This window comes from Schistocerca cancellata, chromosome 1 (genome assembly GCF_023864275.1).
Source record: "Schistocerca cancellata isolate TAMUIC-IGC-003103 chromosome 1, iqSchCanc2.1, whole genome shotgun sequence".
Taxonomy (NCBI): Eukaryota; Metazoa; Arthropoda; class Insecta; order Orthoptera; family Acrididae; genus Schistocerca; species Schistocerca cancellata.
In genome coordinates this window covers 154,914,366-154,930,111 of record NC_064626.1, presented here as the reverse complement: position 1 = coordinate 154,930,111, position 15,746 = coordinate 154,914,366, and the positions used below count along the sequence as shown (strand labels likewise).

Here is a 15,746-nt window from a genome sequence, read left to right as displayed (position 1 = left end):
GGCTATATACAAAATGCTGGACATAAAAAAATCAATAGTTATTTCATTTATAGATCTACAAAAAGCCTATGATAATGTGAACAGAGCAAAGTTATGAATACTAGACTAGATTTCAGAGGTGCAAAAATTGTGTATGAACAGTATAAAAACCAAATACACACAATACAGGCAAGTGGAGAAAGGAATCATTAGGAGTGTAAATTGTCACCAATGTTGTTCAACACTTATATTTAGAAAGACATTGAAGAATGTAAAGAGTATATGTAAGTGATACTGTTTAATGGCATAGAAATCAAAATGAGAGTTGCTGAAAACATAACTGTCAATGAGGAGAATGAAGAGAAATTCTAAAAATGTTAGCAACAACGAACAAGATCTTGAAATACAATATATCATGACAATTAATACGTAAAATCACCTCAGATGGCAAAAGTTTAGTTGACACAAAGAGAAGACCGCACACAGAAAGGTAGCCTATTACAAAGAAGATGAGCAGCTAACAACAAGGAACATAAATATTGAGAATTTGTGTATGCAACAAGAGACATTTGAAGCTGTTTGAAATGTAATTCAGGAGGAGGTGGAACAGAACAGGAAAGCTCGCAAGGGAAAAAAACTCTCAGAAGAATAAGAGAGTAAAATTTCTACCACCAACAGTATGAGAAAGAAGAGAATGATTAATTGGCCATTTATGCCAATACTGTAGTTTTCTAGTTAATGCATCGGAAGAAATGATTCAAGGCAAGAGAGCAACACGAAGACCTACAAGATGTAGCAGCAGGTTCATTTGAGTAAATGAAAAGACTAATAGGGAACAGAACGGAATGGACAAGAAGAATTGTTGGCAATCAATTTTCAGATTGACAATTAAGAAGCTGTGTCTGTCTATACTTCATGGTATTTTGCTTTCTGAAGTCAAATACGGCCAACCAATCTGCCTTTCACAAGTGAAATCTCCTTTAGATGCAAACAGTATCATTTCAACAATGAAAATTACCTAAATGTCTAAACAGAAAAAAAATCAAGGAAAAGTGTAGGCAAAAAACTGTCACATTATGAATGCTAGTAAGTTCATGCTAAGGTGTGGTTGATGTATTTTTATTACAATATGTCAATCACAATGAGTGACTAAATGAAAGCAAATAAGTTTTCAATCATATCAACAATAGAAATTCCTGGACGGAATAATACGTAAGATAAAGGAATGGCAACCAGTCACCTGTAGCTGACTGATGTGTGGTGCACAAAAACACACAAAAGACAACAGTATTGTGTTGTGTTGTGTGTCGGGAGGGGGGGGGGGGGGGGACGCACATCTCACATCTGCATGCTTTTGCCAGAAAACATAGAAAGAGCAAAAGGTCTAAAGTTAGTGAAAATACTGTTTTATTTTGAGTGTTTCTAAGTATCACACAGCAGTCAGTTATAGATGGGCATTTGCCTTTCCTTTATTAAACAAATAAATTTGCAATGAGTTCTTTGAAACTAAAAAGATAAATTTTAGAGAGATATCAGTTCCATATAAATGTCATGCATTTTGTAGTGAGTTCATTTAATCAGTTCTAGGTGGCTAGAAAATTTTGTGTAGATATTCAGTAAAAGAAGAAAGGTGTTACTGAAACAGATAAATTGATGACTAATTACAGTGATACAAGTTTTCAGACAGTCGCTTTCAGCTGGCTTTCTGCTCATTTACATTGAAAATACCAAGAAGAGACTTCAAATGCAAATTTGATGAAAATGTCTAAACATTCATTGTCTGTCGGAGCCGAATAGGATCTTACTGCTCACTGTAACTGAAATTATTCTACTAGAGAGATTTAGGCATACTGCAGAGATTACATACCTGGTACACTAGATGTAAATCATTCTCCAAAACAAAACATTGCCTTGCCCGCTGAAGCTCTCTGAAGAGTTCTAAGCCATCATCAGGAGGAATGGATGCAGCCAAACAGGCTGCACCAAGTGGTGTGGGCACATATTGTGTTTTATCATCCTTGTTCTGAAGTCTGATCAGCTCATTTTCTTTCAAAAATTTTAAACATGCTTTAATGGGATTTTCCGACACCGAGTTGGATGCAGCCAGTAATGTGCAGTTCATATAAATATCTATCTGTTCTGGGGTTGTAGCTACACCACTTGCTATTATCTAAAAAAATTATTAAAGTTACTAAGTTTTATGACATTATAATTAACCAGAATATGCATCATCAAGACATTTTCATTAAACAGTATCTCAAAGATGACAAACTATTATCATACCTCCAAAACTGCTCTCTTCAAACTAGCTGAAAGTTCTCCAAATCCTAGGCAACTTTCTATTGGCTGTAAATCTGATCGAATCAGTTTCTCACCAATTCTTTTCTCAGATTTTGTGCAAACAAGAAAACTTTCACCTGTTACAAAATTTTAGATGTTAAAAAGTTGTCACATTATAACAACAACAAAAGGTGGTTTTAAAAGCTTATCAATGACTAAGTCATTAGAGACATGACATAGGCTTGGATCAGGGAGTGACTGCCAAGAAAATTGGCCATGTTCTTTTCAAAGGATCTGTCCCGGCATTTGTCTTAAGGGGAGTATAAAAGGTCATCTCATCGAGAATTTTCAATTTTTTGTTTTTTTATGCAGAAATATTATTTGGAATTGGCTGATTAATTTGGTGTGTCATTTATTAAATTTGTTTGACTAGAAGTATTTTAATGGAATTTAATCTAATTAGTTGCAGAGGACATTTTTAATATTTTGTAAACAATTGGTCAGCCAAAACCTTATATATCAAGAACCATAAGGTCTAGAAGGCTGTGGTTTGGTTTAATTTGTAGTTGAAACTAAGCTCTGCAAGTTGGTAGGACTTGCATGACAGTTGTGAGTCTTGTTTGCATTGTGCATGCGATATTGTTGGTGTAATGTTTGTGAGTACTTCATTCTTTTTGCTGTTGTGCCAGTGCACTCTTGATGCTGTGAGCTAATTATTACGAGTACATTTGACAATGACAAGAGCAAAAGGCGTTTTCAAGAAAGTAAAAAAACCGAGGAAATTGGTACTACATAACTTATTCTTGTGTCTCAGGATTACAAGTGAGGTTTGGAATGTCAGTTCAGTCAATACAGATACAGCTCCATCCACCGCTACACCCTCAAGTTCCTCTTCCAAAAAGAAACTTGCAAAATGTGGCGAAATATATTCAAATAAGAGAAATGTGAATGATAAAGACATCAACATCATTATAGATTTCAGTAATCTCAGTTCAGTGAATTTCCAAGTTGTAGTTTATGTGGAGGAAAAATAAATGTCAATGAAGACGCCTCAAAGCGATATGGGTTAGTTTGTAGCACGACAGTTTCATGTGAAAATTGTAAACTTCAGAAGCACTTTTTTACTTCAGAAAAGTGCAAATATAACAAATTATTTGAGATGAACATAAGGCACTTTTATGGACTGAGGTGCACTGGAAAAGGGCCTACTGCTGGGAAAGTATTATGCGGTCTAATGAATCTGCCACACCCCACTACAAGCATATCAAAACACAGAGACATTTTACTAGACAAAGTGGAAAAAGTAGCAGAGGAATCAATGAAAACCGCAACACAGGAGGCAGTTAAGGAAAATGGAGACAGCTACAGACATAAAAGTTGCATTTGATGGGGCCACCAGTCTCTAAACTCCTGTGCAGCTTTCACAAGTATTGACACAGGTAAGGTCCTAGATGGAGAACTTTTATGCAAATATTGCCATGGATGCAATATTGCTAAGTCAAATGTAGACAAAAAGAGGCAGCACAAACGAAAGTGCATCAAGAATTATTCAGGCTCTAGTGGAGGGATGGCGAGTACGTCAGCTGTAAACATTTTTCATCACTCTGTACAAAATCAAGGGGGTTCGGTATGTGCAGTTCATTGGAGATGGTGACAGTAGCTCATTCAAATCTGCTGTTGATAGCAGACCTTACGGCGACAAGATACCAGGAAAGTTGGAATGTGTCAACCACGTACAGAAAAGAATGGGCACACGACTTCGACGGAGGAAACAGGAGTTGTTGATGACAAGACTATTCGGGGTCATCTACTAGACAAAACCATCAATGAGCTATCGGAGTACTATGGGCAAGCCATAAGAAGCAACCAAAATAACCTAGATGGTATAAAAAAGGCTGTGTGGGCAACCTTTTTCCATAAAATATCAATGGATGACAATCTGCTGCTCAACCTTTGCTCAGGCGAGTGGTGTAAATATAAAAAAGCTGAAGCAGCTGGTACTTTAGATAAGTTTACCTGAGGCTATCATGCTGGCTATAAAGCCAGTTTATAGAGATTTGGCAAATCCAGATCTATTGAAGAAATGTCTAACAGGGAAAACACAAAATGTGAATGAGTCATTCAACAATGTAGTGTGGATAAGAGTACCTAAAAATGTACTTGTGGAGTACCATACATTGAAGCTTGGTGTGTGTGATGCTGTTATCACATTTAATGATGGTAATGCTGGTAGACTTAAAGTCTTACAAGGGAACCTCCCCATCGCACCCCCCTCAAATTTAGTTATAAGTTGGCACAGTGGATAGGCCTTGAAAAACTTAACACAAATCAATCGAGAAAACAAGAAGAAGTTGTGTGGAACTATGAAAAAAATAAGCAAAATATACAAACTGGGTAGTCCATGCGCAAGACAGGCAACATCAAGAAAACTGTGAATTCAGGAGTGCCGTGGTCCCGTGGTTAGCGTGAGCAGCTGCGGAACGAGAGGTCCATGGTTCAAGTCTTCCCTCGAGTGAATAGTTTACTTCCTTTATATCAAATTTATGATCTGTCCATTAGTTCATTGACGTCTCTGTTCACTGTAATAAGTTTAGTGTCTGTGTTTTGTGACCGCACCGCAAAACCGTGCGATTAGTGGACGAAAGGACATGCCTCTCCACTGGGAACCGAAAACATTTGAGCGCAAGGTCGTAGGTCAACAGATTCTTCCACAGGAAAACACGTCTGATATATTCTATACGACACTGGTGACGGGATGTGCATCACATGACAGGAATATATTGTCGACTCACCTGACTTGCACACTTGGCGAATGCGTAAAAAGATTCTTCTACCTTGCCCGATTTAGGTTTTCTTGTGGATGTCATAATCACTCCCAAAAAAGTGATGAAAACAAGAGAGTTTGTTATATAAACTGCAACAAATGAATACAACAGTTTCACAATCGCACAGTTTTCCCTGTGCTCTGTCAAAACATATGTTTTTTACGTTTTCAAATTTTTCCGTGTGTAGACTGTCAAATCCTGCATATGTCCAAGCAAATCTGAAAATGTCCTGGAATTTTGGAGAGCGAAGTTGATTATGTGTGAGTGCCTGAACTTTGATAATTGTCTGAAAATAAAAAAATTAAACTTTTAACTTGAGGGAAGACTTGAACCAAGGACCTCTCGTTTCGCAGTTGCTCCCACTAACCACAGGACCACGGCGCTCCTGAGCTCATAGTTACCTTGATGTTGCATATCTTGCACATGGACTACTCAGTTTGTATATTTTGCTTATTTTTTTCATAGTTCCACACAACTTCTTCCTGTTTTTCTTGATTGATTTGTGTTCGGTTTTTCAAGGCCTATCCACTGTGCCAACTTACTTATAACTAAATCTGAGGGGGTTGCGATAGGGAGGTTCCCTTGTTAGAGGAATTGGGAGTGAAGACTGGTTGGAATACGCAAGACATACTAGAGGAACTTGACAAGCAGCGAGTCAAGAATGCTGAGCTACTAGTTCAAAAAGTGTCCAAGGGGGCAAGATCTTTCAACAGGAGGAAGAGGATGCATTCTGCCAATGTAGATGAAGATAAAGACTACAGTGCTGGTGCATTTTAGCTGTTGATTCTATTTAAAAGTATGTTTCATTTAAAAATAATTTTCAATTGCAATTTCTGAAAAATAAATTTTTCTAAGACAAATGATCTATGTCCTCAGTAACTGTAAAAGATAGACTCTTCATATTTTACAGTTAATTTGAATACCCTTATTGTACTATACCTCTACAATGTTAGAGATAACTTGCACATTACCGGCAAAATGCACAAAAATGTATAAAAAATTGTAATATAAAAATATACAACAGAGAAAAATTTCTATCTTAACTTATGTGATATATATTTCGATTAAACTAGAGGAGTAAGTACTCAAAGCATGTATAAGTAACACACAAAAGTTTCATTATGTAGTGTGAAGTAGTTCCTGAGAAAATGGGCCATGGAGTTAGCAAATTTAACATTAGCAGGATAGGCCATTCATACTCCCCTTAAGTGATTTATGACAGTCGAGGATGATCTCAAACTGGACTGGCAGATGGGGGATTTTAATTCCAGTCTTCCTGAATGTAAGTCCAATGTATTGTAAGTACCATAAAGCAATTGGAAATCCAGCAGGTAATAACAATAATATGGGGAAAATAGATAGCTAGTCATAACATAGGTGAGACATTGAGTCACAGACTAGCACAATGAAAAAAGTACCAGAATTATTTAAGTTTTCAGACAAAGTATGAGAGTGATTAAAAAATGCAAACCACGAAACTGCTACAATATTTTAAAATTGTGATGATGAACAAAGAATTGACATGTCATGTTCCGATGTAGAGTCTCTGACATTGAATTAACATATTCCATTACTTCAGAAGTGCAAAGATACCATGATGAAAGAATAATTTTGGTCGTGAGCATAGCCATTTTCGCACCGCAGATTTCACCTCTCTATCACTTCTGAAATGCCTGCTTCCTGATGGTTCTCTGAGTGCACCGAACAGATGGAAGTTTTCAGAAGCATGGTATGATGAATAAAGAGGATATACCCCTGAGTAGTCTCAAATATCTTCTGACCTGTATGCAGCCAGGCATTGTAATGCTCCTTAACGCATAAGTCCTCGTCATTTACTTCTGACTGCAATGAGAAGTTGATTTTTCAGCATGTTTGAATAAGAAGTACTGGTTATTGTCACTCCCCTATCCATGTAAAGCTCCAAAATTAGTCCATTTGCATTCCAGAAGAGAATGAGTATGACTTTTCCAGGAGACAATTGAGTGCGGAATTTTTTTGGTTTCGCTGATGAGTTGTGACACCATTCTTTGCTTGACCTTTTTATTTCTGGTTGGTGATAGTGGACCCATGTCCCATCATCTGTAATAATTTTTCCCAGAAATGCATGCCCTTCAATGTGGAAATGACACAAAAGTTCTTAACAGGCATTGACACGACGTTCTTTCAAATCGGCAGTCAACTGATATGGCACCCATCTTGCACATGCCTTATTGCAGTGCAGCACATAGTCAACAATATTATGCACTGAACCGGTACTAATCTCTAAACTTGTGGCAATTTTGTTCAGAGTTACACATCTGTTCTCCTTTACAAGTTCCTTCACTAATGCAATGTTCTCATCCGTCCCTACTTGGTGAGCCTGCCCTGGTCTTGGGACATCCTCCACAGAAGTTACATTGCTTTTGAACTTTGTACACCACTCGTACACATGCTATAACAACAAACACGAATCACCTACTGCACAGCCATTCTGCGATGAATTTTGATCGGTTTGACACCTTCACTACACAAAAAACGCATTACACATCACTGCTCAACTGCAGTTTATATTTAGATTGAGACGGCCACCTTGTTGTGGCCACTGCTGCCTGCCTTCTCCTGCATTGTAGCATCACTCTGGCACCTTTTGGTCACTTCCTGAACCTCAAAAAACACTACTGCCACTTACCAACTCCATAACACGGCTTTTAGAAATTTTGTGGAACTTTCAAGGTTTTTATTTGAACCACCCTTGTACTTCCTCAGAAGTAGAACTCTTACACATTCACCGAATAACAACTAACAGATACATCATTACTGCCTCCATGTTCTAAGGCCCGGGCATCAGGAAGTGTGCAAGTTGTTGTGTGAATGTGAGAGAGAGCTACTTGTGAGGAAGGAGTTTGTCTGAAACCTTAAACATTTCTAGTATTCTTTTTCACTGTGTCTGTCTGCAACTCAATGCCTCATCTATATGGTGAGCAACAATACATCCTTCCATGTGATTGTAGTAAGTCTAATTCAATTAATATAATATTATCAACCTCATAATTTTCTGGAGAGCCTTGAACATTTGTACATTGCTGAGCTACATATCCATATACTTTAACTTTTCAGTGGATGCTAATCATTTTGTATTACACACATAAAAAAAAAAAAAATTGTATCACCACAGTTCCACGAACTCCTGAAGACAGACATTGACTGTGGATATTGTATCACAGACACAGTCCCTCTGACTGTTCAGAGAAGTCACTAAACCCATCCCAAGATGTAAACAACCATGCGTGAGCAGTGCCTATTAGACGGATGGGGTCTGACAGTCAATCGGTTCCAGTCATTCCATCAGGAAGGAGGTATGCAGCTCGTGTCGTCTGTAGTTCAACCATGTCCCAATACCACAGTTCCATCGCGTCTGCATTGTTACTTCGTGCCAGGAAGGGCTCTCAACAAGGGAAGTGTCCAGGCGTCTAAGAGTGAACCAAAGCGATGTTGTTTAGACATGGAGAAGATACAGAGAGAAAGGAATCGTCGATGACATGCGTCGCTCAGCTTGCCCAAGGGCTACTACTGTAGTGAATGACCGCTACATAGGGATAATGGCTCGGAGGAACCTTGACAGCAACGCTACCATGTTGAATAATGCTTATCATGCAGCCACAGGATGTCATGTTACAACTCAAACTGTGCACAACAGGCTGCATGACGCGCAACTTCACTCCCAACATCGATGGCAAGTTCCATCTTTGCAACCATGATACCATGCCACGTGGTACAGAATGGGCTGAACAACATGCCGAATGGACCACTCAAGACTGGCATCACATTCTCTTCACCGATGAGTGTCGCATATGTCTTCAACCAAACAATTGTCAGAGAAGTGTATGGAGGCAACCCAGTCACGCTGAAAGCCTTAGACACGCTGTCCAATGAGAGCTGAAAGGTGGATATTCCCTGCTGTTTTGGGGTGGCATTATGTGGGGCCGACTTACACTGCTGGTGGTCATGGAAGGCGCTGTAACAGCTCTACGGTACGTGAATGCCATCCTCTGACCGATAGTGCAACCATATTGACAGCATATTTGTGAGGCATTTGCCTTCATGGACCACAATTGATGACCCATCTTGCACAATTTGTCAATGACTGCCTTCAGGATAATGACATCGCTCGACTAGAGTGGCCAACATGTTCTCCAGACATGAACCCTATTGAACACGCCTGGGATATATTGCAAAGGGCTTTTAATGGACAAAGTGATCCACCAACCACTCTGAGGGATCTACAACGAATCGCCATTGAGGAGTGGGACAGTCTGGACCAATAGTGCCTTGATGAACTTGTGGATAGTATGCCACGACAAACACAGGCATGCATCGATGCAGGAGATACTGGGTATTAGAGGTACCGGTGTGTATGGCAATTTGAGCCACCACCTCTGGAGGTCCTGCTGCATGGTGGTACAACATGCAATGTGTGGTTTACACGAGCAATAAAAAGGGCAGAAATGATGTTTATGTTGATCTCTATTCCAATTTTCTGGACAGGTTCCGAAACTCTCAGAACCGAGGTGATGGAAAACTTTTTTTGGTGTGTGTATATAACTTCCTGCTGCTGACAAACTGAAATCACAGATTAAATGGCACATTGTCACTCATCATACCAAACTTGGTATAAACACTGTTTCTGCCTGTCACAGTTTAGAACTCAAAACATGATCTACAAAATACTTAGAGTTAATAGCTGCTGCTTACTTCTGTTCTTCTTCTTTCATGTCACTGAGATGAACCAATCTTCATGCAATTATCCATGCTATCCTAAAAAATTTAAGTCTCTTTACCTCCGCATAACTATTCAACTCACATCTCCTTGAACCTGTTCCCTACAATCAAGCCTAGGTATCTCTCCACAGCTTTTACTGCACCTTAAGGATGACATGTTGAGCTGCAAACAGGCACAACAAAAAGCCTTCTTCAGAAAGGGAAACATACACATTTCACACAAGTCAGCACACTTCACACAATGTGCAGAGACTAGATGGTGGCAGGACCAGGCTATCAGGAGAAGCGTTTGTGGAGGGGGGGGGGGGGGGGGGGGGAGGCTGTGAGGCAGGTAACAGGTGGGGGTTAGCAGAAGAGCTGATAATGGGAAAAGACTTGTGGGTGCGTTGGCAGACAGTAGGTCATAATCATGGTGAGGGTATATGCATAGGGAAATTGCAATAGGACAGACGGGGCAGCAACTGTTGGGCGAAGGGTGAGGCGGCAGCAGGCTTCCCTAAGTTGAGACGAGTGATTTCGGGAGTAGAGAATGTGTTGTAAGGATAACTCCCATCTACACAGTTCACAAAAGCAGGATTGGAGAGAACGATTTAGATGACCCAGGTTGTGGAGTAGCCACTAAGATGAAGAATGTTATGTTCAGCTCCATGTTTGCCACAGGGTGGCTCTTGGCCACACTTTGGCAGTGGCCAGTCATCCTGGTGGGCAGCTGGTTGATAGTCATACCAATACAAAAAGCTGCGCAATGACTGCAGCAGAGCTGGTATATGACATGGCTGCTTTCAAACGTGGCCAGGCTCTGATGGAGTAGGCTAAGCCTGTGGCAGGACTGGAATGGAAAGTTCTTACAACAAATTCTCTGCTCCCAAAAGCATTCTGGCCTCAACCTATGGTAATCTATTGTCTGCCCCCGCCCCCCCCCCCCCCCCCTCCCCTCCACGTACAGTTTTCGCCACCTCTGTCCTATCACCTCCTACCAACTCACATCCCCTCACCCTCACTGTGCATCACTATCTGCCAACACAATCACCGGTCTTTTTACCTTTCCGACTCTTCTACTTTTCTGCTCTCCGCACTGTGCCTGGAAGCCTTGTCCTACCATCACCTAGTACCTGCACGCCCTGCCAGGTAGAGATGACTTCTCTCCCTCCACCTTTACCCTGATTCCGTCCTCCTTCCCCACCCATTCGCACTGGTGGTTCGTTTCGACACAACACAGTTGCACTCTGGCCTGAGTTGTTAGAGATACCGGGCATGAGTGCATAGGTGAGCTTGCTTGTGTGAATGTGTGTGTATTTTCGTTTCTGAGAAGGTGTTGGCCAAAAACTTAATTGGGTAACTTTTTTTTTTTTTTTGTCATGCCTGTCTGCAACTCAGCATGTCATCTTTATGAAGAGTAGTAATCTATCCTTTTCATAATATTGTTTATATAGTATTAGAATCTTTATAACACACCTGCAGTATTAAATTTTACTGACCTAACTTTTCAGATCTCATTTTCTCCTTATTACCACACAATAAAAAAGCAGAAAAGGCATAATCACAGAATTTTTAGTTCTTCAATGAGAGGACAATTCAGCAGCTCTTACCTCCCAAATTGTCAATTTTGCAGGAGGAACAAAAGATGTGTAAATAAACACTATAAATACAAATTTATTTCAATTTTATTGAAGTTTCACAGATAAACAGTTACAAATGAAGGGATTTAAACATTCTGTACTAATATGCTCTACCTCTTTTCAAAAATAGACTTATGATGTTTTTCTTTGTAAAAATCTACGGCATATTTCTATCATAACTTGCATTACAACAGATTTATGATAAAGAAAACTGACAAAGTAAAGTATTATGATGTTCTCAGCACTTTTCAGGGGAGATCCTCACTCATCAGCACTTGATACATCACCATTAGAATGTCATTGTGTACCATTTTGTGTTAAAACCAGGCTTTGATAAAACTGATGATAAGCACTTGGGATGCACTTGATGTCGTGTAATGACAAGAGGTCCTCCATCTTCTGTTTACTGATCGGCAGGAATCTGTGATATGCCTGAGGATGTCATAGGATGATAGCTGCCCTCCTCTAGATCACTTCTGGACAAAGATACACTTTGCTTCTTCCTGGTATGTTCTTCTAAGATAACAATTTCTTGTACTTTACTTCACATCACCTTATATTTATTGGTGTCATACATCCACTGTTGCATCTGCACCACTTTCTTGAAGTTGCATATTAAATCCTGGTTCATTTAGTTAACTGTGTAGAATTTTCAGTGACATTACTCATTCTAATTAAGGTGACTGACTGATCTGCAACATACACAGACTAGTTCTTCTTTCAATCAGTTTGCATTGAGTCACATTCATTCTGGGAGTGCCTCCATTCTAGAAAGTGGTATGTGACATATCATTCTGTTTGTAGTAATAAAGGCTCACGTAAGACTGAAAAGTAGACCACACTTTCTGCACATCAAAACACGCAATGATAATAATCTTCTCTTAGATTCAAGTGATTCTGTATGTCTCTTTGAGTTACTTGACAATAGCTTTATTTGCTAAGTGAGAGCTGTATTTGTCTATTTGCTAAGTGAGAGCTGTATTTGTCTGACAACTTTGCTTTCTCCCCTGCGGGAGACATGGAGTAAAGTTAGCATAGTTCACAATTATCCTTTTTAGGCCAATAGAATAACAATGGTTAAATATATTGGCATATTGTCTTTATGTGAAAGGGTTCAATCAGACACATTTACCTCCCTTGATCCATTCCTGGCATGGCCTTTCCAACATTACAATGCTCAGTTTAGCATCAAGGTATTTTCTGCTTGTTTCTTTCCTTGTGTAAGATGACTCTATGCAAGGAAAGCTGTTTATATGCTCTCAGACCAACTTCTTTATTTCAGGTCAGGGTGTATACTCGGACAGTACACATTTCCTCGGAACTGTAAAACTTATCTATTGTTTGAATGGTTATGGTTTTATACACCACCATAGAATATCCCGACACTTCAGAAAATGAACTCAGGGGAAAAAACACGTTTTAGAAAGATCTTTGATGTGCAGCAACATGTACGCTGCATATTTTTGTATTATGAAAGCTTAAATTCAAATTCCACCAAACACTGTATGTTACTTTCCGAAGCACTGAAATCAAGATTGCGATGTGCTTTTGTAAGCCAGTCATAGCTCATGTTATGTGAACTCGACAGCCCATGACAGCAAATATTCAGAGCATAGGACACGTGATGTAGTCAGGAAATAGCAATATTACTGTTAAGTAGTGCGAACTCACAAATAGAAAAGTTTATGGTTTAAATTAGTATACATGGTGTTGATACAAGAAAAGCAAAGCTTTGACATATAATATTGGTCTTGATGATGAATAAGCTGCAAGAGAAGCTAAGCTTTCACGTATAATGTTGACCTTTTTGCGCTTGTTACACTTTAACATACATCACACAAAGTTGATTGATTAGTTGGTTTAAAAGAGGGGGGAAGGGGCCAAACTACGAGGGCATCGGTCCCTTGTTCTGAAGGAAACAATGCCACAAGGGTGAGAATAAGACAATGAGACTTACAACACAAAACAGAATGAAAGTAAAAACAACAACAACGACTAAAGGGCAATAAACATTAAATGGACAAAAGGGGACAAGAAAACCGCAAAGAAGCAAGAAAGAGGTAGAAGAGGTTAAAACAAGAATGCAGGTTACCATGGCTGGCTGACCATGAGGATAAAAAGGAAAAGCCAGCCACTCCCCAACACATTAAAATCTCCACCCTGAAAGCACTAACGTGGAGGACACACAGGGACAAAGGACATGTGCTAAAACTTAGAGCAAATGATAAAACTCGCCCTCATGAATAAAACATAATACTTAGCTGCTGTTGAGGCATTGTTACCCAACACCAAAGGTAGGGTGCTGGGAAAGTTAAAAGTCCGTCGCAGAGCAGCTAAAAGTGGGCAGTCCAGCAAGAGATGGGCGACTTTCTTTCGTGAGTCGCAGCGACACCGAGATAGGTCCTCGCGATGGAGGAGGTAACCATGCTTCAGCCACGTATGGCCAATGTGGAGCTGACAGAGAACCACAAAGTCCCTGCGAGAGGCGCGAACGGAGTTCTTCCACACATTCGCAGTTTCCTTAACGGCACGCAGCTTTTTGTACGTACTGAGGTTATGCCATTCCTTCTCCCAAAGCCGCAAAACCTTGCAGCAAAATACTGAATGCACGTCAGTTTCAGAAAAGCTGATCTCAATAAGCAGTTTCCACAAAGCCTGTTTGGCCAGCCTGTCGTCAAGTTCGTTGCCTGGCATTCCAACATCACATGGGGTCCAGACAAACACCACTGAACAACTGGACCATTCCAGGGGCATAGATCGACTCCTGGATGGTCACTACCAAAGGATGACAAGGGTAGCACTGGTCAATAGCTTGGAGGCTGCTCAAGGAGTCAGTACACAGGAGAAATGACTCACCTGGGCATGAGCGGATGTGCTCAAGAGCATGAAATATGGCCGACAGCTCTGCAGTGAAAACACTGCAGCCATCTGGTAAGGAGTGCTGCTCTATATGCCCTCCATGAACATAGGCAAAGCCAACGTGACCATCTGCCATCGAGCCATCAGTGTAAACCACTTCAGGGCCCCGGTACACGTCAAGAAATGAGAGGAAGTGACAGTGGAGAGTCACGGGGTTAACTCAGACCTTAGGACCGTGAGAATGGTCCAGGCGAAGCCGCAGCCTAGGTGTACATCATGGAGGTGTTCGTGAATGAACCTCAAGTATAGGTGGTTAAAGCAAGGGTTCCAGTTCAGAGAGAAGGGATCACTCATGAACTGCAATTGCAAGCCCTGACCTGGGTCACCAATGAGGAAGATGAACCGCCGTGGGCAGGAAAAGGAGATGGTAATTTGAATGCGGAGGAGAACTACAAACATGTGCAACGTAACTGGAGAGCAACTGCGTACGCTGAACCACCAATGGAGTGACTCCGGCCTCCACCAGGATGCTGGACACAGGACTCGTAATAAAAGCTCCTGTCGCTAGGCAAACGCCACAGTGGTGCACTGGGTTGAATAAATGCAATGCTGAAGGTGCTGCTGAACCATAAACTACACCCCCATAGTCAAGGCAGGATTGAACAAGGGCTCTGTAGAGCTGCAGCAGCATAGACCGATCTACACCCCAGTTGGTGTTGCTCAGGCAGTGGAGGGCATGGAGGTGCTGCCAGAACTTCTGCTTAAGCTGACGGAGGTAAGGAAGCCAAGTCAATCGAGATTCAAAAACCAGTCCTAAGAATTGCTATGTCTCCACTACAGTGAGTGGATCGTCATCAAGGTAAAGTTCTTGTTCCAGATGAATGGTACGACGCTGACAGACGTGCGTAGCATACGACATCACGACCGAAAACTGGAAACCGTGGGCTAGAGCCCATGAATGCGCCTTGTGGATGGCTCCCTGTAGGCGACGCTCAGCAACAACAGTACTGGTGAAACAGTACAAAATGCAGAAGTCGTCGGCATACAGAGAAGGTGAGATGGACAGCCCTATCACTGCTGCTAGACCATTAATGGCCACTAAAAATAGAGATACACTCAATATGGAGCCCTTCGGGACCCCATTCTCCTGGATATGGTGGGAACTAAGGGAGGCACCAACTTGGACTTGGAAAGTAAGAAATGACAGGAAATTGTGGAAAGGATATGTTGTTGTCAGGTCATGTCATACGCTTTTCGTAAATCAAAACAGATGGCAACCAGGTGTTGGCATCTGGAAAAGGCTGTTTGGATGGCAGACTCGAGGAACACAGCATTATCAGTGGTACAGCGACCCTGGCGCAAGCCGCCCTGACAAGGAGCCAGTAGGCCATGTGACTCCATGACCCAACTCAACTGCCGACACACC

At 40.9% G+C, this 15,746-nt stretch overlaps 1 protein-coding gene across 1 annotated transcript in view; it reads right to left on the bottom strand.

Annotated features, from left to right (window-relative positions):
• LOC126167349 (DNA polymerase theta-like) overlaps window positions 1-15,746 on the bottom strand; it is a 303,097-nt gene that overhangs the window by 166,933 nt on the left and 120,418 nt on the right. The window contains exons 10-11 of the mRNA XM_049920469.1: window positions 2,263-2,396; window positions 1,847-2,149 (exon numbers count right to left, since the gene is read on the bottom strand). Of these exons, the coding sequence (XP_049776426.1) occupies window positions 1,847-2,149; window positions 2,263-2,396 (437 nt within the window). The remainder of the gene's footprint in view (window positions 1-1,846; window positions 2,150-2,262; window positions 2,397-15,746) is intronic.